The sequence below is a fragment of the Chrysemys picta genome, chromosome 7 (assembly GCF_011386835.1).
Source record: "Chrysemys picta bellii isolate R12L10 chromosome 7, ASM1138683v2, whole genome shotgun sequence".
In the NCBI taxonomy this organism is placed as follows: Eukaryota; Metazoa; Chordata; order Testudines; family Emydidae; genus Chrysemys; species Chrysemys picta.
In genome coordinates this window covers 60,191,167-60,218,984 of record NC_088797.1, presented here as the reverse complement: position 1 = coordinate 60,218,984, position 27,818 = coordinate 60,191,167, and the positions used below count along the sequence as shown (strand labels likewise).

The 27,818-nt window shown below is 50.4% G+C and overlaps 1 protein-coding gene across 1 annotated transcript in view; it reads left to right on the top strand.

Annotated features, from left to right (window-relative positions):
- Nucleotides 1–22,700, top strand: part of ANTXRL (ANTXR like) — an 80,761-nt gene extending 58,061 nt beyond the window's left edge. The window contains exon 18 of the mRNA XM_008173055.4: nt 17,438–22,700. Within this exon, the coding sequence (XP_008171277.2) occupies nt 17,438–17,659 (222 nt within the window). The 3' untranslated portion in view covers nt 17,660–22,700. The remainder of the gene's footprint in view (nt 1–17,437) is intronic.
- The last annotated feature ends 5,118 nt before the right edge of the window (nt 22,701–27,818 follow it).

The window sequence follows — 27,818 nt, the reverse complement described above, 5'->3', positions numbered from 1 at the left end:
CAGCTTGTAGGATGCGCTTACCAGGCATCATGGTTAGAGCTGGTCTGAATTTTCTAAATTTGGAATTTTTCACAAGAATTTTGACAAAATCCTGCTCCCTCCTGCCCCGCATTTTGCTGTGTTTCCAACTCTCCTGGCTTTATCCCGAGTCTCACGGTATTTGGTGTTTTTCTTTAAGCCTCAGCTCCTGGAGTCAAGTGATTATGCGAGAATCTTGGTTTCCTTGTTTAAAAAAAAAAAGAATAAATTTCTAGCCTTTGTGGTGGCAGAGAAAAGCTTGAAAACACGAGCCCTACAAGCTCAATACCCAGCAGGGAAAAAGAACATGTCATTGACTATTGGTTTAAAAAAATTTCATGATTTTTTTAGCCAACCTTGTGATTTTGGGAGGCTTGGGGTTGGTAATGCTGTGTTTTGTGAGCAGCTTGAATCACGATGTTGTGTCTTGAATGCACAAAACCAGCTTGGACTTTGAAGGAAGATTGAAGGTTTCTGTCCGTCAAAGATCTAACTGAATGCACGAGGCGTGAGTTTCTGGCCACTGGGGTGTGTGAAACACGGGGATATTTTTTAATTCAAAAAGGAAAGTGTTTTGCATTTTATTTTAAATTTTCAAAAAGCAGCCAAATTTCCCCCCCCCCAAATCCTTCTTTTAATTGAAATTGTAGGGTTCTGTTGGGGGGTGTTTTGTGACCTTGTGTGGTTCTTTTGTTGAGCAAAATAAATGTGGTTTTCCAATTTTCCAGTTCCATTATTCCTCGTAGGCTTTGTCTGCACTTGGAGCCGAGTGTGTAATTCCCAGCTCCCGCAGACATACCCACAGCAGCACTGCTCCTCCTAGTGCACTAAAGCTAGCAGTGGAGCTGGGGGGAGCACAGGCGGCAGCTTGGGCCAGCTGTCTGAATTGGGGCGACGGAAGCTCCTTAAAAGTGGGGGAGTCACTGGTGCCCGAACTGTGGTCCTGCCCCTCCACGCCACCCCTTACCCCTGAGTCCCTGCCCTTGCATCACCCCTTCCCCTGAGGCCATGCCCTGCACCACCTCTTCCCCCCAAGACCCCATCCCCCACTCAGTCCTTTTCGCCCCCTCCCCTCCAGTTGCTTGCCCTTATGGCCGGTAAAAAGTGATGGGGCCATGACTCCCTGAGCCCCCTTGTTCTGGCACCCCTGGTCTGAGTACAGTGCAGCCTGAGCCCCTGGGTATGTACTCGGCTGACTAGCCCCAGCCACTGCCTGTACTATCCCAGCGACGCTGCTATTTTTAGTGTGCTAGCTCCAGCGGAACTAGCCTGGGTACATCAGCGCAAGTTAGGAACTGCCATTCTTGGGAAACTGTTGAAAAAATTACAAAGAAATAAAATGTCATGGCAGAGAGAATAAAAAAATGTTCTTTTTTTTGCGGGGGTGGGTGTTATGAAAAATGGCTTTTTGACTCAACAGAAATTTTCTCGAGGAAATTTCCATTTTCACCCACATTTTTCAGTTTTTTGTCGAAAAATTGAAAACATAAAAAATGTTTCAGCGTTTTCATGAAAAGCTACAAAAAGTTTTAAAAAAGAAAAGTTGATTCCCTCCTCCCCGCCCCGCGCCCCCCCGCCCCCCAGCCTGGAAAATGAGTTCCTGGCTTTTTTGTGGCTTGTCTTACAACTCCTACGGCACAGAGGGTGCCCGAGTCAACAGACTTGATCTTGCCGGGCTCGTGCTTAGACATTGCAGCTTGGGCTCTGAGGCCTAGGGAGGGGACAGGAGTCAGAGCTAGGCTCCAACCTGAGCCGCAGCTTAAAAGTGTTATCTACACAGCTGTGTTTAGCACCGATGTGCGAGCCCCTTAAGCCTGAATCTGTTGAGCTGGGTTGGCGGCTCGCTGCCGCTGGCTTTGTAGACGTACCTGAGGGGAGCATATTAGGCATCACCCCTGGTTGGCCAGTTCACTGTCCCATCCATGTGGCCCTCTTCCTCTCCTCCCTGTTCTGGCAACGCCGGAACCACCAAGCAATTACCAAATCGCCAGCCCCAGGCATTCAGAAATCATGAGTTGGGTCACGAGATCAGCTTACCACTCATGCGATTTTTTAAAAATTAAAAATCTGTGGGAGGTAGGTTTATTTGCCTGGTCTCTTTTGAGCCTTGTTTGGGGAAGCTGCCCACATCAAAGCGTGCGTGAGCATCTTTAGGGACAAATTCAAGGTGACAGCTAAGGCAGAAATACAGAGCGCCCCGCTGGCTGCTGGGAGGGGACTTGCCGCCTCCTCTGAGAACTCAGCTGCCTCTCCACTCTCCTCCTCCTTCCACACTATCCAGTCTCCCCATCTGGCCCAGTCCCTACAGTCACCCGCCCCCACATTTTCCCATCCCTTTCCCTTTACAATATCCTACCCCTGACGCTTTCCCTCTGCCCCCCCCCAATTCCCCTGCACCCTCCTCAAGCAGCCTGGTGCCCCCCCCCACCTGCAGTCTCAGATCCCCTGCCAAGGATCCCTGGGGTGGTGGGAGCCCCGCCCCACAGCCCCATTCCTCAATATGGTTCCAAAGCGGTGGCCGGCCCTCTGCAGTCATAGCAATAGAACACGTCTGTGGGAATCAACCCTGGCCTCTCGGTACTGAACAGGTTTCGAAGCGTCCCAAGAGGAATCAGCATCTTCTTAAGAAAAATCCTGGTGCTGGGTGATCCAATGGCACTGAGTCAAACCCATCCCTGCTGTAACTCCACAGACTTAGACCGGGGATGAATTTATCCTTCCTCTCCTAAGATCAGTGAGCAGAGTGGCACAGTCCTGGAGCGACCACAGTGGCAAAAAGCCAAGTTTGCTGCTTGGGGAGATGAATGATTATAACACATCCCTGTATTCCAGTAGCACCTAAAGGCTCCTGCCGAGATCAGGGCCTCATTGTGCCAGGTGCTGTGCAAACACATGGAGCGGCTCCTCAGCTGGTGGGAATGGTCATAGCAAAATGGAGCTAAGCCCAGGTCCACCAGCTTAGCCTCTTCTTCGGAAGCAGAAAGATCCCTTGCCCCACGGAGTTCACAGTCAATATAGAGGAGGCAGCCAAAGATGTGGCAGAAAGGAAGAGCTATCCCCATTTCACAGGTGGGAACTGAGGGCTCCTCTGCCTGAAGCATCCGTTGCTGAATGCACAGCTCACCCGAGTTTCCTGCCAGGAGCTCCTCTTCCCTAGGGATTGGACAGCAAGGGGGAAACACATGCATGGTGTCAACCCCTCATTACCAGGCAGGCCGTTGGTTGTGGGTGGTTCTCTAGAGGCAGAGGAGGGAACAGAGTGTGTGTGGTTTAGGATCACTCCGGGGCTTTCCTCAGCAGTCTGGCCACAGAGGGGCCCTGCTGCTGGGTTTGTAGTTACGTTATTTTAGTGCTGGTGAAAGGTGCCGGCTTGACAGCCCTGGGGACGGAGATCCTTCTGATCCACACAGCTGGGAGTGCCAGCTGGCCTTGTCAATGAGGAGGCAGCATGGCCCTGCAGATAGGGCATCAGAGTCAGGGTGCTTGGGTCCTATTCCTCACTGTCATTGATTTGCTGTTTGGCCATGGGCGGCTTGCTCTGTGCCTCAGTTTCCCCACCCAGGGCCAGTGCAACCACTAGGCAAACTAAGCGGCTGCCTAGGGCGCAATGTGGTTGGGGGCGGACAAAAGCGCGCTCTGGGGCGGCAGTGGAGTGGAGGTGAGCTAGGGCAGGGGGGCGCAGGGAGGGCCGGCTGCAGCAAGTAAGGAGGGGGGCGCGGCACACAGGGGACCCGCTCCCCGCCCCAGCTCACCTCTGCTCCGCCTCCTCTCCTGAGCACACCGCCCCACTCTGCTTCTCTCCCTCCCAGGCTTGCGGCGCCAATCAGCTGTTTGGCGCCGCAAGCCTGGGAGGCGGGAGAAGTGGAGCAGTGACGGCATGTTCAGGGAGGGGGAGGAGCAGAGGTGAGCTGGGGTGGGGAGCTGCTGCACAGCTCCCTGGGCTGCGGGGACGCTGCCGCGGGGAGGGGGAGCCTCAGGGCGGGGGTGGCGCCTCAGGGTGGGGGGGGATGGGGAGCTGCCGCAGGGCTCGGGGAGGGGGTGGAGCAGAGGTGAGCTGGGGTGGGGAGCTGCCACACAGCTCCCCGGGCTGGGTTTAGGCAAGCTACCGCGGGGTGGGGGGGGCGCCTCAGGGCGGGGGGGGGGGGAGTGGGAAGCTGCTGCAGGACTCGGGGAGGGCGCAAGGTGGAAGTTTTGCCTAGGACGTGAAACATCCTTGCATTGGCCCTGTCCCCACCTATAGCATGGAGAGAAGGACACCCCTGTCCTTGGAGAGCATGAGTGGGGGGGTGTTACATTAATGTCAGCAAAGACATAGAGCACTGTTTCCCCTGCAATTCACACATCCTGCTCTCGGTCTGCAGGAGGAGCATTCAGAGCAGCCCCACGGGTCTGATCTTTCTTGCTCCTTGTGTACTCATCTACACCACTGTGAAGTGGGTGTGAAACATCACGACTGGTGCAAGGCGGGAGAGGAGGGGATCTCCTATGAGCTTTGCACAAGTGTCCAGGATGCCCCAAGGTGTGGGAGAATCCAGTCCCCTCCGAGGAATCCACTGGTCTCCTTTGGGATGGGGCAGCTGGTGGAATGGGGTCCCGCTGCAGGCGGCTTCCCATGGGACCTGCAGAGCCAGCAATGGTAACTCTGACGTCCCCGCCCCCTCCTGGAGGAGATCAGAATGGGTGGGGTTGGAGGGGCAAGTAGTTGGAGAACAGTACTGTTCCCTGCCCCCGCTCTCCTGCATCTGGTGCCATACAGGTCATTGCAGGAGGGGGGTAAATTAGAGCAACCTTGGGGGCTGCCCTAGCCTGCACCAGGGGTCACACCAGCTCCCAGCAGCCCCTGGATAGGGGAGGAGCCAGCCATGCACCCTTAACAACTGTGCTGGCATCATGGGTCTGTGTTCCTGAGCTGGGGATGTTACAGATGTTGGCTCCCCACCCCCTTCGCTCTGGGATGAAGGCGAGGTGCCCCGTCCAAGAGCCGGCTTAGTTGCTGCTTTCAGCAAATCCACTCTGGTTTGCAGTTCAGCACATACTGTGCCAGGAAATTCTCCGCAGCTCGGTTTACCAAAAACCTCGGCTGAAAAAAAAGAGGCATTCTTTTCCCCCAGCCGAATGGCTCTGGTTTACTTGAAGTTTTTAGAAAATGATCTTATTTTTGTCTCTGAAAATTACCTGCAAGGAGGTGAAATCTTACACCAGACTGGCCACATCCTGCCCTCACTCACACTTGGGGTGACCCCAGTGCCTTCTGCTGTGAGTCAGTGAGCCTTCCCCAGTATTAGCCAGCAGTTTGCATATTCAAGGTTCATCCCAGGGGAAAGGAGTTAGCAACTGACTTCACAGGAGAACCTGAAAGCTGAATTTAACCTGGATTTGTCTCATTCCTCAAAATCAGAGGAACGCTTCACAGGCATCAAAGGCTGGCTGGCTAGGAATATAGTAACTGGCAGCCAGGACTCCTGGGTCCCATTCAGAACTTAGCCATTGACTCCCTGTGTGAACTTGAGGCCAGTATTTTAAACAGTGGCCTGAGATCTTGTGAGTGTCACTAGCTGGGTCCCTGACTCTGTCCACCAAGGAGTGGGTTACAAAGGGGCCAAGCCCCCCACTGACTTGGATGGAATGGTGCTTGCAGAGCATTTCAGGGACTCAGGCCAATTGGGCAGTTGCTTTTGCTGGCTTTAACTGCTCTGTGCCTCAGTTTCCCCACCTGTAAAATGGTTACAGGATGGTGGCAGGCTTATTTAGTTAATCGCTATCAGGCACTTAGGACCCATCAGGTGAAAGCTGCTATAGAAAGACAAAGGATTATTAATTGCTAATAATTATTTCCAGGCTGCTACCCAAGGGTGGTCAGCAGGTTGGATCCAGCCTGTGTCTGGTGGCAGCACATGCCTGTCAGGCCTTGCTGGCTGCCTGCAGGACAGTGCTGTTTGGAGCTCATTCTAATTAGCTCTTTTTAAGTCCCAGGAATGGCCTTTAATGGGATTGGAGCCTGATTTCCTGCCCCTTGCTGGGCGACACGCTGTAGCCGCCCCAGTAGCGATTGGCAGAGCTACGCAAGGTGCTGGAACTGCAGAGTTTGCATCTTTCAGACCCCATTCGTCAGAGAACTCTGCCTGGATCTGGGGCTTGCTTTCTTACCGTAACCTTTGCGGAGCCAATTACTTTCATAAGCTGCTGAAAAATTAAAGAGACAGGAGACGCCGCCTGCCACGATAGGTGATCTCGCATTGTCAGTTCCAATGAGCGTGTGGAGCCCAGGTAACTTTTCACAGTGGTGACCGATGTCTGTAATGCTGGGCTCAGCTGTAACAGGCACCGTGGGAAACAAAGATACACAGCTCATGGCCAGTTGCCCAAGTGCTGCCACAGCTGTGCAGATGTGCTGCGCTCACAGCTAGAAACATCTCATTTGTGACCTAAGGAGTTTCCTGTCCTGCAGGGAGCTCCCACTCTGGCACCACTTCTCTCAGGCACTCTTATATGATTTCTGACTTGGAAAAGGAATCCACAAGTAGGCTTGGCAGCATCTATCTGTCCTGGGTATATCTGGGGCTAGCCAGCTCCAGAGCCCAAAAGCACTCTTCAGAATAACAGCTCACAGCTGAACCTGCTGCCTGCATTCTAGGGCGAGAGAACAGAACCAGGGCTGCATCTACGCTGACAGCAGCACGCCCCAGGGGAAGGCAGGCTGCGTCCACATTTGTCACTGCGGTGTGTGGCTTCACATGGCAGTGAGTGGCTCTGCCAGGGGCAGGCAGCGGGGAATAGCTCAAAAATAGCATCGTAGCTGTGGGAGGCACTGCTTGGGCATGTACAGAGCCCATGTAGGATATTTGTCTTCGGATTCAGAGGCTTAGGGCACCCTACTCTCATAGGCTGTGCCTCACCGTCTACACTGCTAGCTGGGCCCAGCACAGCTATACTGTACGCACTACCCCAAAGCATGAGCCAGAAGGGAGGAACTTGTGGGTGAGGCGGTGTGCTTGGAGACCCCAGTTCAGTGCCTGGCTCAGCCACAGATTCCCTGTGTGACCTTCACTTCACGCCTCCATCCTCCCTTGCGGAACTGGGATAATAAAATATCCCCGGAGCGCCGAGAAGATCATCCCATTGAGAATGCTTGTGAGGCACTCGGTTACTTCGCAGAAGGGGCATGTAAACAGCGAGGAACCGCGCTCTGTCTTTTTAAACCTCTGCTAGCGTAGTGATCTTTATAATACCCAATGGGCCTCACTATGAGGAGCCAGCAGACCGGACTCTGAATGCCCCCAAACAGCTGGGCTGTGGAGTAGGACGGTCCCTTATTAACTAGACCCCCCACACACTTTAAAACGTCTGCTAGCATCGAGAACCCCCAGTAGCTCATTGGGTCCCAGCAGGCCTGCACTGCAACTGTACAATCTTACGCCTGCATTCTTTAGTGCAGCACACACCAGCAATAGTGGGTCTGATCCTGAGCCCATTGATACGAATAGAAAGACACTCCCACTCCGCACCACTTGACTACAGCGGGCTTTGGAGCAGGCCTATGAATCAAGACACTCTGGGGCCTGATTTTTAACAAAGCTAAACCCATAAATGCATGTGCATCTGCGCACCACGTGCAAATTAGGTATTGGCACAGGCATATGGCCAGTTATGCATCTCACTGGTCACACAAAGTACCCAGCGCAGATGCATAGTCATAGTAATTGCATGTGCAAATTAGGTGCACAATTACGCCTGCATTCATGTGCACACATTCCCAAATGCGAAAAAGACCCTCCGTTTAGAATGACAATCCCGCAGAAACTGAGTTCCGTTTACATCGGCAAGGCTATCCTGTGGGTGTCTTTTTCAATACACTGCTGGGGTTGCAAGTCCCTAAAACTTGCCTGGCCAGTTTTGCATCCAGGCTCTGTAAAATTTATAGACTGGTGTCATCTGAGGTCATATCTATAGCCTGGGTTGGTGACAAATGCTGTCTGGTTTTTGTTTGCATTTCTGTGTTGCCTTCCAGTTGAGGCTTTCAAAGTGCAGCGTGGCCTAGTGGCTAGAGCAGGGGAGTGGGACTTAGACAATCTGGGTTTTATTCCCTGTGGGGGAGACCTTGAGCCAATCACTTCACGACTCCGTGCCTCAGTTTCCCAGTATGTAAAATGGGGATAATGCTATCAACCTCCTTTGTGAAGCAGTTTGAGATCTACTGGTGAAAAGCTCTAGATAAGAGGTTTCTAACCATCAGAGCAGTGAAGTTCTGGAACATGTTTCCAAGTGGGGGCAAAAAACCTAATTTGTTTTAAGAAGCTTGATAAGTTTATGGAAAGCACGTAAGCATGTGCTACCCAGAACAGGAGTGCTTTCCTGAACTGGCGCCTTAATTATAAGGCAGGACAGTCTCTTACTATCTAGGGCGTGTCTAGACTAGGACGATTGGGTGTATTTTGAAATGTGTTAGCCAGAGCCCTGCTCTCAGTTGTGGCAAATAGGTGCGGCTGTAATGTAGATGACCAATAATAATGTGTTGGGTGGAAATGCTCACATTCCCTTACAGATCGCCTGCGAGCTGGTAGGCACTGGACATTCACCATCTTTCATTTTTCTATTTGAATCTACCTTAGGTGCTTCTATGGTTTCCCTCTACTGTAGTATCTGAGCTCCTCGTAATCTTTAAGGTACTTATCCTCACAGCACCCTTCTGAGATCGGGACCTGCCGTTATCCCCGCTTGTGTTCTGTGAAACCAGCTCCGTTCATTTAGGAAGAGGCCCAAGATGAGAACAAACAGTTAAGAAAGGAGTGAAATGGATTTATTTTTCAAATGGGGGAGGCAGCGCAGGATCACATCTTCCTTGTTAGATATCAGCACCTACTTTAGCGTTGGTGTTTAAAATTACCTCATTCCGGTCCACTTCTGTTTATCATACCATTTCATAATTGGCAGATTGCAATGGCTGGGAGCCACCTCCCCGACCATCAGAAAATCATTATCCAGGAGAAAATACTTCTTATGTTAAGAAGTATTTAAAACACCCAACCTCTGGGTGGACAGGGTTAAAAAACCCCAAACCATTTGTGGTGATTATTTTTAATGCTCCAAGTTGAGACATAAAAACTGAAAATGCAAAAAAAATTATTAAAAGCGCAATCAGCAACCAAGTTGCAGCTATTTTAAACCTCTTGCATTTCCCTTTATGTTTGATAAGCCTTTCTGTCCTTTAAACACAGAATCAAAGCCCCAGCCGTGAATGTAGCAGTTTTCTTTAGTAAGAGTTATTCCAATCCAGGCGTACTTGGTTGAAGTGACAAGGAGTTTCACTGCTCCACTAATTTCTAACCCTAACGCTACGGGGCAATCACTGCAATTGCAGGGACAGCGGGGAGGGTTTTAATGAGCCGTGGCGTGTTCAGCCCACATTCAGCATGAAGCGATGCAGTGCAAGGAAGCTTTTGGCAAACACTGATTCGCATAGATTGTGGTTCCTTGAAACCGCACGCTATTGGCCCGATCCTGATGCCATGCCTAGGCAACGTGAACAGCAAATGTTCAGCACCTCTTTGGATCAGCTCCTTCCTTGTAAAATGATTACACCCAAAACGATTTTGGTATCTGATCCAAGAATTAATCAATTTAAAGCAACCCATTCATCTCAGTGGACTTTGGATCAGGCTCCGACTGTATATTTTTATTTGAATTTTTAGGGAGCAAGGTTCAGATGCTGCCAGCTGGAGGGTTCTTGTTCCTTTAAATCACTGTTCACTAAAGTTTCCCAAGAATTAACTTTTTAACATTAACTTAGGACCCACAAAGGTCAAATGGCTGAGACCTCCCATTGATTTCATTGGGCTTTGAATTTGGGCTTCCGTTCAGTTAAATTGATTCTGTGAATCAGCTTATGCGTCCAGTCTCAAATATCTCATGCTTTGTAAGTTGACGTGTTCATTTTATTTTTAACAGTTACCTGTTCTCTTTTTCTTTGGGGTTGGTAGATAATATTGAGTCACCGTTTGTGTTCTTTTGACCTGCCTATTTGTGCTTTCAAACACAAATATCAATGCCATTTTATTTGTTAAAAAGCAGTTTATAGAAAGTAAAGATGAATGTAGACATGCTGTGCATATAAAATAAATGTACCCTCGGTAAAAACCCATTGACATCAATGAAGATAAAATAGTGATGAATTTGGCCCATTTATTTATAGAGACCCAAATGAAATTACATTATTCTCAGTTGTTAATTTCTTAAAAGTAGCATTTTGGTTGTTTTTTAATTATATTTATACAGATTATACAGATATACCAACAGATTGTTTTATTCTAGAGTGACTAAACTTTAAAGGGATGTTTTCAATTTAAATTTTACCCTAAAATTCAAGGGCAAAACAAGATTTTATAAAGTCTACGCCCCTCAGAAATGTTCTCAGGGCTTAAAACAAAAATTCTGGTGGAAACAACTAAAACAAATGAGTATTCCCTTCCCCAAAGTCAAAATTGCATACTAAGAATCTTTAAGTGAAATTGACTATAAATAAAAATTAAACTGACTTTCTTTGCTTTTCATTCTGCAAACTGAGAGAAATGCAAGTATACAAAATGACAAATGGAGTAGACTTTTAAACTTCCTCTTTTAATAATCAAAGATGTTGTTCGTACCATAGGGAAAGGCATTTGTTTGTGTACAAAGCATGATTTTTAAGTTGTTGGTGTCCCTTTAAATTGTGCTTCCCGTTTTCTTGAAGACTTGTTGAGTAGCAGATGAAAGAAGCAAACAGTGGGAATCTAAACACTCAGTACTATGCTGAGAATGACCAAGAAACACGTCTTAGTGGCTTTCAAAAGTTTTTTCCCCCCTGATAACCACAGACAAAAAACACATCCTAGGTGGTCAAAGAGGCAAAGCAATTGAATTACACATGTGATTGTTACACTGGGATAAAAGCTGCTTTGAATTGCCCTGATTGATATGGCTAGAGTCAAAACGAGGGCAGATCCTGCAGCTTCAGTATTTGTACCTTTGAAAAGCCAATTTGGTGAACAGCGTAACAAGAGACTAACAAGTGGATGGACATATGGGAAGGCAAAATAATAGTGTATTATAAATACTGTGTAGATGTGAACTGAACTAAGGGCATAACTCCATATGGCATATTGCTGATCTTCAGTTGGTCCATGAATGACAATAAGATTTACGGGTCAGACCATCTGAGCAATTTCATGCCAGCAGTGAGGGTGGAACAAGATAGAACTGGATTTATTCAGATCACCTGCTTCTTAGAAAACAATAAAGCAGCTACCAACAGCTGTCAAAGTTGGGATCATTGTGGCATTACCACAGTTGACAGCTCTGATACCTTCCCTTAAAAGATTTAATGCTGCCATACTTAAGGGGAAAATAATACCAATTCCACCACTGGCTTGATTGCGGCTGTCAATCCCTATTAATCAATCCCGTTGATCACACTACCTTGAGTATAGGTGTGTGTGGGTAGAAACCTGAGGAAAGAATGCAAAAGCTGTATTTAACTTAATCTGTGTTCAAATGCACTTTGCAAGCTGTTGGGGCGGGAGGGGGGGAATACTTAAATCAAATGTAGGGTATGAAAAAACCCTATAATTTCTGTCTCATAATAAATGGGCTTTTTGTTACTTAATGTGTATACTAACCATGGGCTGATATAGGACCATGTAACAAACACAAGGCCCTCCAGTCCTTACTCACGTGCACAATCCTTGCCCACAGAAGTAACCCTCTTGGCACCGCTTGTTTGATTACGGCTTGCAGGATGTGGCCCATAGCTTATTGCGAGGCTGAATTCCTCAGCACCAGTAAAGAACTTTGAGATCTTAGGAAGGTGCAAAGTATGATTGATCAGTAGTGATTATTTGCTCCTCTTAGTCTCTCTGTAATCCTAATGCAAGGCATCAATTTAGCTTTGATTTATCAATGGCTACTGCAGGTGCTTGGAAGAATTTGCTTTAGTATTAACCAATTGTTGTTGCCATGAGATTGGAGGCATGCACCGATAATCTATTGTGAGGAAATGTCACAATATATACATCGATCATCCCAATTGCTCTCTGTCAAACTCCAAACCCAACAGTATTTTTCATGACACAATGCGATGCGTGGCCTTTAAATTACCCAGCTGTCTGACAAATCCAAGAGTGTGGCAGAACCTGGCAGCAGTTTGACGTCGCGTATCACTTTAACTGAAGTGAAAGTAATGCAAACAGATTTCTGGGCTCCCCTTTGATTATACACTATGAATACCTTTGAGACTGATGTTTGGGGGTGAGGAAGGGCACTGGGCAGGGAAGACTTGTAGGCAAAAAATACTGTGTGTTTGTGGCTTTGCATTTACAGAGGGGAAGGGTTTTTTAATTTCATTTTGTATCTGACTTTTGAGTAAATAGACTTCACTCACAAAGTGATGCTTCTAAACCCTCTTTTTTTTTTTTTTTTTGAACTCCTGGCAAATGCACGACATTGTAAATGCAAGGGCAAAAGCATTTGTGTACTGAAGTGGATTTGTGGGGCATGCTGCATGGCTGTAGATTTTGGTGGCTTTATCAGGCATCATTTACTAATCTAGCAGGGAGCAGATTTTGAATATAAAGTAAATCAGTGGAAAAGAAGACACGTGGCCCCTAGAGACAAAGAAGGATGATGCAATGGTTTGGGTGCTAAACCTGGGACTCGGAAGACCTGGGTTCTATTTCCTGATCTGCTACAGGCTCCCTGTTTGACCTTGGGCTTGTCCTCACTGAAGAGTAAAGCCAGGCTCTTTGCTGGGTGTTGCTCCTGTCCGTCTACAGCAGTGGTTCCCAAACTGGGGTTCGCAGAACGTTACAGGGGGTTCACTAGAAAAATTTTGCTAATGGCGGACAGAGGACTCTGGGCATTGGAGACAGCAGGTGGGACCCGGTTGCAGGGGAGACACCCTGAGCCCCAGGGAGAGCGGGGCCGGGCAGTTGGGGCTGGCAGCCTGAGCTCTGCCCCCATCAGCGAGGGAGCCGGCAGCCCAAATCCCAGCGCTCTGTGGGGGGCTGGCAGCCTGAGCCCCAGGGAGAGTGGGGCCGGGCAGTTGGGGCTGGCAGCCCAAGTCCCGGTGGTCAGTGAGGGAGCCGGCAGCCCGAACCCCAGCACTCCGCGTGGGGCTGGCAGCCCAAGCCCAGGGAGAGCGGGGCTGGGCAATTGGGGCTGGCAGCCCGAGCCCTGCCCCCATCAGCGGGGGAGCCGGTAGCCCGAACCCCAGCCCGAGGAAGAGCGGGGCAGGCAGTTGGGGCATCCATCACACTGAGGAAATTTAAACTTAAATCCCTGAAAATATTCATTTTTAGGAGGGGGTTCACAAGATTTCACAATTTAGTGAAAGGGGATCGTGGGCTGTTAAAGTTTGGGAACCACTGGGCTATAAAGTAAAGCCTGAGTATTGCTTTCACCTGGCCACTTTGCAGTGAGGATGCAGGCTAAACCACTCAGTGCTGATAGCCCTCCAGTGCCTTCCCACAATTCCCCTGGGTGCCCAGAAGGGCAGGAAAGTTCTCCCACAATTCCCTGGGAAAGAATCACAGAGCGGCTCAGCTCAGGGCAGCACAAACAACTGAAGTCCTAGCACCTCCTCTGGGTGAGCACAGCACTAGCGTGGCTGCTCGTCCCCATGCAGGACCACCCAGGGTACAGATCCCCTCTGTTAACTCTGCAGCGCAGACATAGCTTTAGTCTCTCTGTGCCTCAGTTCCCCATCTATACAGTGGGCATAATATTCCCACTCTGCCTCATGGGGTTCACAAGGATAAACACAGTGATGATTGTGAGGTGTACTATAGCAATGGGTCCCTGGACAGAGAACTGTATGTATATACGTTTAAACATATCTGCCAAGTCTTGTGCAGCTCCGGGTGTGATATTCAGATATTTAATTAACTAATTGGCATAGAACCCTAAACTTCAGCTTCAAGCACTGGAGGCTTTAGTACCAGTGAAAGGCATTGGTCCTTTGTCTATCTACAGGATAGCAGCCAGGCAGGCTTCCCGCGTGTGCTGCTCTCAGCCCTGGTCTGGGAGTAGGGGTTTGTCTAAAGATAACAGGTTCAGATCAATCTCCATAGCCCATTCAGGGCTTGGCCTCTCTATTCCTTCGGCCACTTAATGCAAAGCCTGGTGGTGAGTTTGTGACAAGGGAGACAACTGAGACCTGCCAAACTCATCTCATGCAGGGGCTACCTGGAGTCCATCAGAGGGGAGCAACTTTTAATCACTGTTGAGCTGGGCTGGATTACAGGGCTCGGAATCTCATTAGCAAAGCCTGGAGCCAGGTAGGCAAGTGTAACATTGCCCCATTTGGGTCACCAGCAGGGATTGAGCCTGAGAACGTACACACCTCCAATGTAGTTATACCGTAGGGTTACCATATTTCAACAATCAAAAAAGAGGAGGGGGGAGAGCCCCGCCCCCATCCACTCTCTCCCACTTTCCGCCCCCTGACTGCCCCACTCAGAACCCCCAACCCCTGCCCTGCTCCTTGTCCCCTGACTGCCCCCTCCTGAGACCCCCCCACCTTAACTGCCCCCCTAGGACTCTACCCCCTACCTGTCCCCTGGCTGCCCCAACCCTTATCCACACCCCCACCCCCTGACAGACCCCCGGGACTCCCACGCCCCATCCAACCACTCCCTTCCCCCGAGAGACCCCCCCCAGAACTCCCGACCCATTCAACCCTCCCCCTGCTCCCTGACTGTCCCCCAGGATTCCCCTTACCATGCCCATGCCGCTCGAGCCGCTGGCTCCACCTGGAGCCGAACCAAACAGGCTGTTGCGCTGCCGAGCGCACAGCCCCTCCTTCGCAGAGTGCTGAGGCAGCAGGAGGAGGGGAGCGGGGGAGGGGCTCCGGCTGCTGGAGGCCAATGGGAGTGGCTCAATCAGGCCCAGCCGCCCTATCAGCCATGCCGCACTCTGCATGGGGAGTGGACGGGGGGGAAAATCCCAGACCTTTCTACCTTATTACCAGTTCCTCCCGGATGGCTATTTAAAGACGAAAAAGCCGGACATGTCCGGGGAAATACGGACAGATGGTAACCCTATTATACCCTATCTCTGCGGTCCTATGCTTGAGTTCCATCTGGGCTCTCATGGGTGATTTCAAAACCCCTCCAGCAACATAGTCGTGCAGATCACTTCTCGAACAGCCGGGCAGTGGGCGGAGCCTGCCAGGTTGAATGTTCTGAGGCCTAGAGCTGGGCGGGAAATGGGTTTCCCATCCCACGAACATTGCTGAGATTTCAAAAAACAAATTCCTGTGCTGCAGCGGCATGGAACCGAGACCTTTTCTGCAAGGGGACTCACCTGGGAGACCTGGAGTCAAGCCTCTCCAAATCGGACAGCTTTTGGGGTGTGAACCTGGGTCTTCCACATCAAATCCTCTGTTGGAGGGATTTGATCCTGAGTCACCTAAATCCCAGCTGAGTGTCCTGACTGTTGGTTACTTGGAGGTGGGGCTGGCTTCTCATACTCATGGGCGGTGTCAATCCTGAATTTTCAGAGAGCCATCATATCTAGCCTTTTGTTTGATGGTGAGGGGCCTGACTCACTCTCAAAAGCACAGACTCTTGCCAGGTTTAAAGCAACAACTTTGCTGCAAAACTCTCCCTCCCTCCCCCCAAAACCAGGAGGATGCAAGGCCAGATCCGCAGCTGCCAAGTTTAGCATTGGGACATGGGGAATCTCCAAAGGATGTAATGAGTTTCCCCCAAGCAGCGGCAGGGGGTAGGATGGGGAGCCATGCAAGACTTGGCAGCTGCGAAGCTGGGCAGGTCGGGAGGTAGGGGAGCGGCTGGTGTGTGTCTGGGATTGCTGGGTGGGCTCTGGTGCTGGCAGGGTGCTTCTTTCCCTCTTCCTCTCTGGAGCTTGGCTGAAGGGAGCCTGACAGAGCTCTGCTTTGGCTGGGGGAAGCCCTGTTGAAAATGTGTGTAGCCCTTAAAGACGCAGGACATCCTTCAACATTTCTTTCTGTTTCCTCTTTGTTTCCCCACCCACTACGGTGTTGAAATGCCACCTAGGCAGCTCCCGACAGCCCAGCCCACGCAATAGGCCACACCCATTTCAAAATCCCCTGAATCGGGAAACATGTTACGCTATCACATGACTTGCTGGTGTTCTCGGTGTGGGACCGGAGGGCTAAGGACCCTAGGCCATGTCCTGCATAACTCTACCAGCAGGGCTACAGTGAGCATCACAAAGTTGGGCCTCTTTTCCATGTAAACCATCCGCAGACCCTGCCTTAAGGCGGCTGGTTTGAGGTCCAAGAACTGCGTTGTTTTTGAATGCTAGTGTGTGTGATGTGCATGCACCCCATAGGGGTACTTTGCCTTACCCTGGGCACCCTCAGGGGTGGCTCCAGGCACCAGCGCAGCAAGCGCGTGCCTTGAGCGACAAGCCGCGGGGGCGGCCTGCCGGTTGCTGTGAGGGCGGCAGTCAGGCTGCCTTCAGCGGCATGCCTGTGGGAGGTCCGCTGGTCCCGCGGCTTTGGTGGTAATTCGACAGCGGGGACGCTGAACACACGGCACCGGCGGACCTCCTGCAGGCATGCCGCCGAATCCGCATGACCAGTGGACCGCCGAAAGCTGCCTGACTGCCATGCTTGGGACAGCAAAAACCATAGAGTCGCCCTTGCTGGGGCCTTGTCCAGAGCAGGACTTGGACTAGTTTTGGGGCAAGGTATATTGCCTTCTCCCAGGTCAGGGCCATTGTGCTTTCTCCAGCTGTCTCTCATACGCACAGAAGACGGGGCGATGTTAGTGTAGAGCTAAATGGAGAAGCAAAGCAAGATGTGGGACTCCTCTTCATTGAGCGTACATTGACTTGTCCTGTATATATCACCAGTCCTTAGACACAGTGACGTCTAGTGGTTAGAGCAGAAGCCTGGGAGTCATGAAACTTGTGTTCTACTCCCACTTCTGCCCCCCGGCTCATTGCTCTGCTTTAGACAAGTCTGCCCCCGCTCTGTGCCGTCATTTTCCCAGCTGTCAAATGGCGATACCTGCGGGAGAAGCTTTGAGATCTGTGGCTGACAAGGTGCAGTGGAAGTTCAAAGTACTGTAGCATGACTGTGATAGAGCCACCCACTCAGAGATCCCCTTTCCAAACACCTCTGAGAGACTTCAGCGCAGTAGCTGAATTTCAGAGTGGGCCTTTTTCTCACTAAGAGGCTCAAGCAAAACCTGTGTCAGAACCCCCCCGTGTTTGATAAAGCGAAGGTCTGAACTTTGCTGGTGGGGGCCCAATGAATGTCCCGTGGATGAAGATCTATAGGTATTTCCATAGCAAAAAACAGCGTTACAGCACTGCTGTCTCCGATCCCATTGGCACTGGGCTTGCTAGCTGCTGCAAAACACATGTAGGTTTTACAAATAACGATTTTTCTTTTAACCAGGGACGATGCATAAACTTCACCCGGGTGAAATCAGATGGAAGCACAACCCCATACCGCCCGCCGCCGAAGCATGACGCCACCCCCCTCAACAACACTCCGAGAAGCACCTCGCCTTCGGCCTCTCTGCAGCCTCCTTCCAGGCAGCCGCCTCCTGGACCACCCCCATCCCGAGTGCCCCCGGGACCTCCTCCGGCGCGCCCGCCCCCACAACCCCTGGCTTAGAGTGCGGCAAAAACCAAGATTGCTCTCTGCTGAGCATGGCATATTTATTGAGGCTTGGTTTACAGTCGAAAGATAGCGAAATTTGTTGCTGGTCAGCAAAAAAAAAAAAAATTGCCAAGTGTCAGTTTTACTGTATAAATATATTTATGCCACACGTGCTGAGTAAACATTCAGTGGATAATTCTGGAGCTACTGGATGTAGAACAAAACCGAAACAGTAGCAGTGTTTATATAGATATATATACACACACACACATTCTTTGGATTTATCCACACATGACGTTTGTATGACATTATATGTCCTATCATACATGAAAACCCAAGCCAGATACACATGCATCAGTCAGTCGAAAGGTGCCACCTGCAAATGAGTTGGGTAAACGTAGGGAATTGAAAGTTGCTCTTCTCCCCACAAACACAATGTGAACAGGGAGCTGTGATTACAAGGGAGCATTTTCCTTGGTTTGTTCTGCAAGGGGAATTTCCCTGGGTAATGATAACGGAGCTATTCACCATGCAGTTCCAGTGATTTAGGGTGTGGAATCTGCCCTGTGGTTTTTTTCCCCCCCGAGAAGCTCATTTTTGAAACCAAAATCTTTGATTTAACTAGATTTAGCCTTTGTTCTTAATTTCATCAGACACAGCCCGTAAAGGTTAATTTGGGGTTCTGAAAACCTCAGACTGGGGCAGATCTTTCCAAAGTTCAGGAGAATGTGGAAAAAAGTTTCTAGGTTTTTTGCATTTTTTAATTTTCATTTATATAAAAAGGCCTCCCACATGGAACAGAAGTATATGTCCCTTATATGTGACTGCTACTGTATATAAGTAGCATGTCTGATACATCAGACATACGTGGGAACACACAGGGACTGATCCCACATCTGCTTCCCATAGACTTCACTGCTAGCAGGAGTGAAGGATTGAGCTCTTTTGTGATTCAGATGAAAACACATCTGAATCCTTTTATATATCAGAGACCCCCATGCCCTCAATATGGAACATTACTATCTATCTGTGTGTATAAAACACACAGAATCTGATCTGTCAGCATGGGCTTTCCTTTTGGTTTTTATTCATCCCAAACCTGTGGGACTCCTAAACATTGATGAGCCTCAGTTGTGTCTGACACTAAGCAGAGACACAAGCGCATGCACGTAGGTGGGGAATATCTGACGTGGGATTACGGGGTGCCTCATGACTGGGGCTAAAGCCTGAGTGGTTTGTACCCAGCTCATCCCTAGTGAAGCAAAATAACTCATGGACTTACATTGCTCGCCCCATCCTATATTATACTGCATCAGAAAGGGTGTCTTCAGATCCACATGCAAATGGTATTACTGAAGTCGTAGAGAGGATGACCATGTTGCATCTTAGAATCGTAGGACTGGAAGGACCCTTGAGAGATCATCTAGTCCAGTTCCCTGCACTCATGGCAGGACTAAGTATTGTGTCTTATTGGCATGGTCTATCTATTTCTGTGGGGGAGCAGATACAACCTGGCACCTGTTCATGGCCATATAATCCCAAGAGGAAACTGTAGTAATGCCTTGCATTTACTCTCACTTTATGGCATCTGCACTCCTGGTGCGACATAAAGAGGCCTTAGGGTAGATGAGAATCAGGCTTGTTTTTTCCAGTGGAAACGCCCAGTTGCAGAACCCAATAACTAGCTCTCACCATTCTATGCTGATCATCGTTACAGGCTGTGTGTACAGAACAGGAGATAATAAAGGGCCCAACAAGGCCTAATTGGTAAAGACACGCAGCACTATGGCATGCTATTGGGTCATAAACTCAGCTCACAGGAATCAGCATAACTCCACTGTGAAGTCAGAGGAGCAGCAGCACCCATTTACACCAGCTGCGGATCTGGTCCCATTGATTACACTGGAATTGCTCCTGGTTTAGACCTGAGACAGCAAAGCACTGAAGAATGTGGTTAACTTTAGGTCTATGATTAAATTCCATTGAAGTCAATAGGATTATTTGCATGCTCAAATTGGGGCCTCACACTGCACTGAGAGGAGAATCAGGTACATTACTTATAGCTTGGTCCAGTCCTACCTTCCTTACTCCACATGAGTGCGGTCTGCCGGGTTGGCCCATACGTGGCAGAGACAGAGGGAATGGCTTGTGGTGGGTTAACATCTCCTATCTGGATTACTCCCCCTCCATTTAAAGCTTTGCTTTGAGAGCAGCACTCCCACATCTGCAGCCAGTGTGACGTCTAATTAGTCAGCAGTTGTTCGTTCTCACTGCTTTAAGTTGAAAGGCAAAAATAATGTGTCTTATTCTCCATTTCAGTTATGGCGAAACTCCACTGTCTTCAGTGAAGGGGACTGGATGAGCCGGGGGAGAGTGGGAATGGGCTACCAACTTTTCCATGGCAAGACCATCCATTTAGCCCAGACTGGTAGTGACTGGATGTTGGTATTGCCTGATATCTCTTTGGAGGAGCCTCTGTGAAATGAGTTTGGTGGGTCTCAGCCCAGTCCCTAGCGGACAGGTGTCTACATCACAATAAGCAGTTGGCATTAACCACCCCTCTGGTTGGCAATCTCAGCAGAGGCCGATAATTGAAATGACAAAGGATACTGAACATCCCTCCCAGCCTCAAGCGCTGTCATTGAGATCTGGCACATTGGTGGCGAAGCTTGTGTGGCTACTGCCTGTGCATATAGAAAGGACATTAGGGTTGTCAGACCTTTCACCAACACTTAATTCACCACCAGTGGGGATTGAGGTACTATGGAGACCCACAGTGCTGGGAGCAGATAACAAGCAGGGAAAATTAACTTACAAAAATTGGTTCTATTTATAAAGTTTTTCTTGATGGGCCAGGACTACTGTTAGCCAGTGAGAAAAGCAGCCAAATTCTGTCATCATTGTGTAAATCCAGAGTAGCTCCAATGACTTTTATGGGGTCACTGCAGATGTACACCCAGTGTAAATGCCAGCGGAGTTTGGCCCAGGGATCTGTGTTACATATGCCAATGCCTAAAGGTTTTTCACAAGCTATTCAAACAGCTGACTCATCTGCAGATTGACAGGTATAACAATACTTTTACCTTTGCAAAAATGTGTCTAATCTTGGCTGTGCAAGGAATCCATCTTCAATAAACTCATGTGCACAGCTGGGATTGCAGTTGTTTGGGATTCCAGACGATGAGGTCCATTCGCAGTGCTAAATTCACTGCTGCATTACTCAAGCTTTACACTGCTCTGACTCCATCTCTTCTAAAACTACCGCAGCGTACACCCTGGAGGAGGGCAAAGTGTTTCCGTGAGTATCTATAGCTAGAGAGTTAAATTCCCAGGAAATCAGCTTTTGGTTTGTATTGCAAACCTGCCCCTGCAGTGTCTGCAACCCAAGCCCTACAGCATTGTGTGAGAGCTGGACAGTGAAATTGGTGAGAAGCAAAAGTGAAACTGACCAGCGTATTTTCATTGTGCAAGCTGAATGCAGCACTAAATGTAAACCTAGGGCACTGGCTGCAGAAAGGACATTTGGACTTGTACAAATCTTTTCCATTTTGATTATTTCAGGAGTTACAATAACACAGGTGAAGCAATTTGGCTTTTTTGTAGTCTATTGGGTCAGAGCCTCGGCTGATTTAAATTGGCGTTGTTCCATGGACTTCAATGGAGCTATGCCACTTTGCACCAGCTGAGGATCTGGCCCAGGCTTTTTAACCTGACGGTGTCCCTTTCCCTGGCCTGACAGTTGAATATGCTATTGTTATTTTCATCTGTATGTTTGGCCAATTGTGATTACAGTGCTCCATAGCAAACACTGTAAGGAAGTGTTTCAAAGGGAACCATTCGCCACTACCTTGGAGCCTCCTGTCTCATTTTTACCTGTGCACCGTGAGTGTCTAATGCTTTCCCTGGCATGATTGGAGAATCTGGATTTGGGAGCATCTGGCACACACTTAACACTGGTGTAAACAGTAATGCAAAATGCAAAGCAGTGGAGAATCAGACTCCAAGTGATCAGGATTCATCCAAGACCACCGTGGTTTAGCCTATTAAGGGCTGTGTACCAACCTCAGTTCATGATGCATCAAGATCAAGGTTGTGGGTCAAACAGTCCTAAATCTAAAAAGGTCAGCTCCTCTTATTAGTGAGTGAGCTCAGTGATGGATTGAGTCATGAACTGTACCAATTCAGATGCACATGCACCTGTTTTTCTCTAAGCCTTTATATTCTTATTATGGCTTTTGTCAATGTGATCGGCACCATCCTTTGACTTTTTCATTTAAAAAAAGCATTTTCCCGAGAAAACAGCCCAGCTTCTGTAAATATAGAGAGTTTAACACAGAGGAGACAGGACACTTCTGAACTTTACTGCTGGACAGTTAGAGTAATTTATTAAAAGGGGCTTAAGGTGAATAAATACAGGTGGCCCAGGATGCTATGCATGGGAGTGTGATAATACGGTATGGTATTCTTAAATTGTTCTCTGTAGCTTTGGGAAACGGGAATTATTGGGTACTGCCTAGTACATTTAGACATTTGTTACTGATCTGATGCTTTTGAGTAATGCAAAATGTAGGAAAACCAGGAGATTTCTAACGTTTAACAATGCTTGAACAGATATGTAGATAATGATAGATTTACATTTTGGGGAAGAGAGAAATTGCTTGGTTTATAAGGGACAACAATGTACTGTACAAATATTTTCTAGAAAGATGTACGCGCTCAGAAGTAGTGGGGATGTGGGCTGACATGACAGCCATAAAACGTTGGGGACAGAGGAAGTTGATGGAACGTGTTGGATTTCTTATTGCTAAAGTTTAAGGGGGTTCTTCATGGGGGTTTGTTGCCGGTACATGTGGTACAACTTTCTGTAACTAACATGCTGCTTCCATGTTATAATTGTATAACCTTTATGCATTTTGTGCGCCTGCTCCATTTCTCTGAAAAACCCTGCGACAATAATATCTACATGCAAATGTGGGAAATGTAGCCAAAATCTCATAATCCAACGTAATGTAGTCTTAATGGATTTTAAATCAGCAATAAAAGTGCTTAACGGTTACACATTAGAGCGAATGATTTCACTCCAAGGAACGTTTTATGTGGCCGCAAGATTATCTGACCCTTTAATATACTGTTCCTCATTAGTTCACTCATGTTGTGGGTAGAGCAAGGAACTGGGAGTCAGGACTCCTGAGTGCTAGCTGGTGCTCTGCTGCTGTGCAAAGGAGTGTCCTGTCTCTGAAGGGACGGCCAGGTGCTCACAACCACAACAGGAGATTCCCTGCGTCACCCTAGGACTGACTTATTTAAACCAAACCAGGGAGCTATAAGCTATCCAGGTTGTCAGGTGTGTGTGATCTCCCTCTCCCTGACTACAGGAGACTAACCTGAGCAAGCAGAGACTTTCTCTGAGGACTTGGGCAAGGAGCTTTGAACCTGAGGCCTCCGAGCTGTGATTACAAATGCTCCTGCCATGAGACTTTACTAAAGGAGACACACCTATTTTGGTTGGTTGTTTTTGGCTTCCCTTGGCCCTGATCCTTTACAGAGGGAATATTTTGATGTACCAACTGGAAAATAAGATGGGGTTCGCCTGCAGTGCCACCCCTTTACATACTGGCCCGATGGGCAGCTGTGTGCCAGCTGCTTGTTCTGTGACCCTCTTTTCCCATTCCTGAATGGGAGTGACAAACCTTGCCTACCTTGCAGGGCTTAATTACTTAGGAGCACGTTCTGATCTCATGTGCATGGCTGAAAATTCAGAGTAATTGCACTAAAGTCAACCACCACAGCAGTTCACACTCAGGTCACCACTGCAAGGGTGTTTTGCTACCTTGAGGGCTTGAGGTATATTTAAACCAAAAAAGAAAGCTGAGATTGTGGAGCGTAATTCTGCAGCATGTTGCGAACTCTAGGCAAATTCTACAGATGTGGGATCACAGGACACACAGGGCTCTTCCTGTGGGAGAGATCTTGCATTTCTTGCTTAAGCAAAGCTCCCACTGATTTTGGGAATCTTGCCTGTGTAATGACGGCGGGATTGGCCCTGTAATTTCCCATCCCACGCAGCCTAGCAAGCCCTTTATTTTCTTGCTGGGAGCATTTCCTCTGAATCTCTTTGCATCCCCATGGGGCTTTAGCAGAGACGCAGCGGAAGTGGAAAGGTCATGGGGATAGGCCACAAAAATCCTCAAGCCAGGCAGGCCACAATGACTAGCGACCAAGGCTGTGGCAAAGCTGCACACGGTCCGCACGGCATGTCAGCCACTATGGAATGAGAGGGGGGAGGAGAGCAGCCAGGAAGCTGATGTATGCAGATCTGAGTGGGCAGATGCAAGCACACAGCCAGCTGGACAATGCAGAGGCCACAGGGAGGGGAGGCCACAGGGAGGGAAAGCCAGGGAGCACAGAGGCAGATTCATCCCTATGCTGGCCTGGGAAGTGGCCTGTACCTTCCCTATTCAGGGGCTGTACCTATTGGGTTCCGGGAAGTGGGCGGGTGTGAGCCCGCCCACTGCTAAAGGATCCCCCCCCCAGCCTAAGGGGAGGACCCACAGGGCCTAAAACCCAAATGATTACGGGGGACAACTAATGAAAAACCAGGGACAGGAGTGTGGTCAAAGGGTCAAAAGAAGGGAACCTGACGGGACACCGAGCAGAGAACCCCGGACAGCGCCCACTGCTCCTCAAATATTCAGGGGCTGTAGAGGGGCAGTCTTGCTTCACAGTCCAAACAGGGCTTTGCTGAGGCACAGAATCTTGGAGGAGGTGGGGGGAGGGAGAATGCCCTGACCACACCCTCTTCCCGCCCCTTCTATCCCCACCACTCACTGACTACTCTGGCCCTCCCTCCACTTCTGCAGAACCCCGGGGTGTAGGGCAGAGGTGGGCAAACTACGGAGGCCCGCGGGACCGTCCTGCCTGGCCCCTGAGCTCCTGGCCCGGGAGGCTAGCCCCCGGCTCTTCCCCTGCTGTTCCCCCTCCCCCACAGCCTCAGGCTGGCGCAACACTGAGCGGTGGGGTTGTGAGCTCTTGCCCGGCAGCACAGCTGCAGAGCCAGCCTGACCCAGTGCTCTGGGAGGTGCGGCTGTAGGGCCGCCAGCCACCAGTGCTCCAGGCAGGGAGCAGGGGGGGTTGGATAGAGGGCAGGGGAATTCGGGGTGGTGGTCAGAGGGTGGGGGTGTGGATAGGGGTCGGGGCGGTCAGAGGGCAGGGAACAGGAGGGTTGAATGGGGGCAGGGGTCCCGGGGGGCAGTCAGGAAGGAGGGGAGGGTTGGATGGGGAGGCCAGGGGGCAGTTAGGGGCTGGCGTTCCGGGGGCGGTCAGGGAGAAGGGTTGGTTGGATGGGGCAAGGGTCCGGGGGGGGGGGCAGTCAGGAAGGAGAGGAGGGGTTAGATGGGGCGGCAGGGGGCAGTCAGGGGTGGGGGGTCCGGGGGTGGTCAGGGGACAGAGAGGGGTGGACGGGGCAGGGGTCCCGGGGGGGCCATCAGGGGACAGGGAGCTGGGGGGGGGGGGGGGGGGGGTTGGATAGAGGGCGGGGGCCAGGCCACGCCTAGCTGTTGGAATTTCAGAAACCTGATGTGGCCCTCAGGCCAAAAAGTTTGCCCTGGTGTAGGGGCTCTGTAACCCAGGGCTGGGCTAGACACCTGACCTACGACCCCTTTGCACTGTAAAGGGGCTGCAGGCTAAGGGTCAGTCAGGCTCAGGGAATTGCATCATGGCAAGCCCAATCCTGCTCCCCAGGAAAGAGCCCGGAGTTGGCTTAGTGGATCTGAGTGTTGCATTAAGTCATTGGATCAAACCAGCGGCAGGCTCAGGCAGGCAGAACCTGTGCTGTGGCCGAGTGTGGGGGCTGTTATTCTGCTCATCCCTTTAACCTGAGCCAAGAGCCCCAGGAGCTGCATCCCTTCATCATCAGCATTGTTGTTTCTGACAAACAGCTTGGCACAGGACACAGTTCACCCAGTTGGGCTGCATGGCCTCCACTGTTTTGCCCAGCTCTAACTAACATTGTGCTGTTGGGGTGTTACGGGAAAGGCAATCCTGAGCTCTTGAAAGAGTTCAGATGCACAAAAGCTCTCCCAGAGCCAGTAACAAACACCAGATGCTCACTGCAGCTGTTGCTGGTTAGTATTCTCGTAACACTAGCTACAGGCCTGAGACACAGAATTCAGCTCTGACCTGAACTCCTCTAACCATCAGGAATGTTTGGCTCCAGGGTTCTGGTTCCAGCCTCTCTATAAATAGCCTGTTATGCTGATTTAGCACCTTCCAGCCCAACATGCTAGCTCAGGAGTACAAGCTATATTATAGACACAAACTTACCCTAGCCTGCTGCCCCTGAAATCAATGGCAGGACCCTACGGGCTGCAGCATTTGGGGCCAGGAAGTGAAAAAAGACTGCCCGCTCCTGGTGGAATGACAGGCCAGCTGTAAACTACTGACACCGGCAGCTTGAAAAACCCTGTGCTGTGATCTTGAATGAGCACAATGCTCTGGCTATTGTGAATTATAACTCATCTGAATCTCAGCAGCTAAGCAGCACAGTCCCTCTAGCTCAGGAGTGGGCAAACTTGGGGTTCCAAAACTGTATGGAGTGCTGGGTGTAGTGTATTAAATTGTTCCCTGTAGGAATGTGCTACTTACAGTGTACTACTTATGGCTGCCAGTCCTGGTGCTCTGTAAGTAGCACATTCCTACGGGGAGCAACTTAATACATTACACCTGGTGGCTCTCACAGCCACGCTGCCCGGCAGGAACTTGCAGCCGCACTGCCCAGAGTGCTGACGGCACGGCAAGCTAAGGCTGCAGGGGAGGGGCCGGGGACTAGCCCCCCCCGGCCGAGAGCTCAAGGGATGGACAGGACGGTCCCGCGGGCTGGATGTGGCCCGCGGGCCATAGTTTGCCCACCTCTGCTCTAGCTCCATGCAGAGATATTGACTCAGCACTATTCAGTGGGAGCTGAGCAACCCGCTCCATGCACTGCTCTGACATTCCCTTCAGTTCCCATTCAAGGGTATATCTATTAGGGTTACCATATTTCAACAATCAAAAAAGAGGACGGGAGGAGCCCCGTCCTAGCCCTGCCCCCGTCCTGCCCTAGCCCCGCCCCTGCCCCTTCCACTCCCTCCCACTTCCCGCCCCCTCAGAACCCCCAACCCTCCCCCCCACTCCTTGTCCCCTGACTGCCCCCTCCTGGGACCCCCTGCCCCTAACTGCCCCCCAGGACTCCACCCCCTACCTAAGCCTCCCTGCTCCTTGTCCCCTGACTGCCCCCTCCTGAGACCTTCCCCCCATCCTAACTGGCCCCCTAGGAGCCTACCCCCTACCTGTCCCCTGACTGCCCCAACCCTTATCCACACCCCCACCCCCAGACAGACACCAGGGACTCCCGCGCCCCATCCAACCACTCCCCACCCCCTGACAGCCCCCCCCAGAACTCCTGACCCATCTAAACCCCTCTGCTCCCTGTCCCCTGACTGCCCTCCAGAACCCCACCCCCTACCTAAGCCTCCCTGTTCCTTGTCCCCCAACTGCCCCCTCCTTTGACCCCCCCACCTGTACTCTGACTGCCCAAAACCTTACACCCCCAACCCCCAGGCAGCCCCCCCGAACTCCTGACCCATCCAACCCTCCCCCCCTGCTCCCTGTCTCTTGACTACCCCCCTCCAGAATCTCCCTGCCGCTTCTCTGACCCCCTGACCCCCTTACCGTGCTGCTCAGAACAGAGTGCTGCAGAGCAGTGCGCTCGGCAGCAGGGAGAGGAGCAGGGGGCGGAGCTCCAGACTGCCGGAGGCCCGAGGCGAACGGCCGGCCGGCGATCTGCGAATGCAGGGATGGGGAGGGAGGGAGGGAGCGAGAGGGAGGGGAGTGGTCTCAAGTTGCAGGGGAGAGGAGGGGGAAGTGGAGGAGGGGCTCTGGCTGCCAGAGCCCCGTGCGAGTGGCACAATCCGGCCGGATGCCCTGTCAGCCATGGGCGCTCTGCAGGGGGAGAAATCCAGACATTTACAAATTCCCCCCGGACGCTATTTTTAACTCAAAAAAGCCGGACATGTCCGGCAGAATCCGGACGAATGGTAACCCTAATGTCTATGCTTCTTGACTTTATCTTGACTTTAGCAAAGCTTTTGATACCGTCTCCCACAGTATTCTTGCCAGCAAGTTAAAAAAATATGGA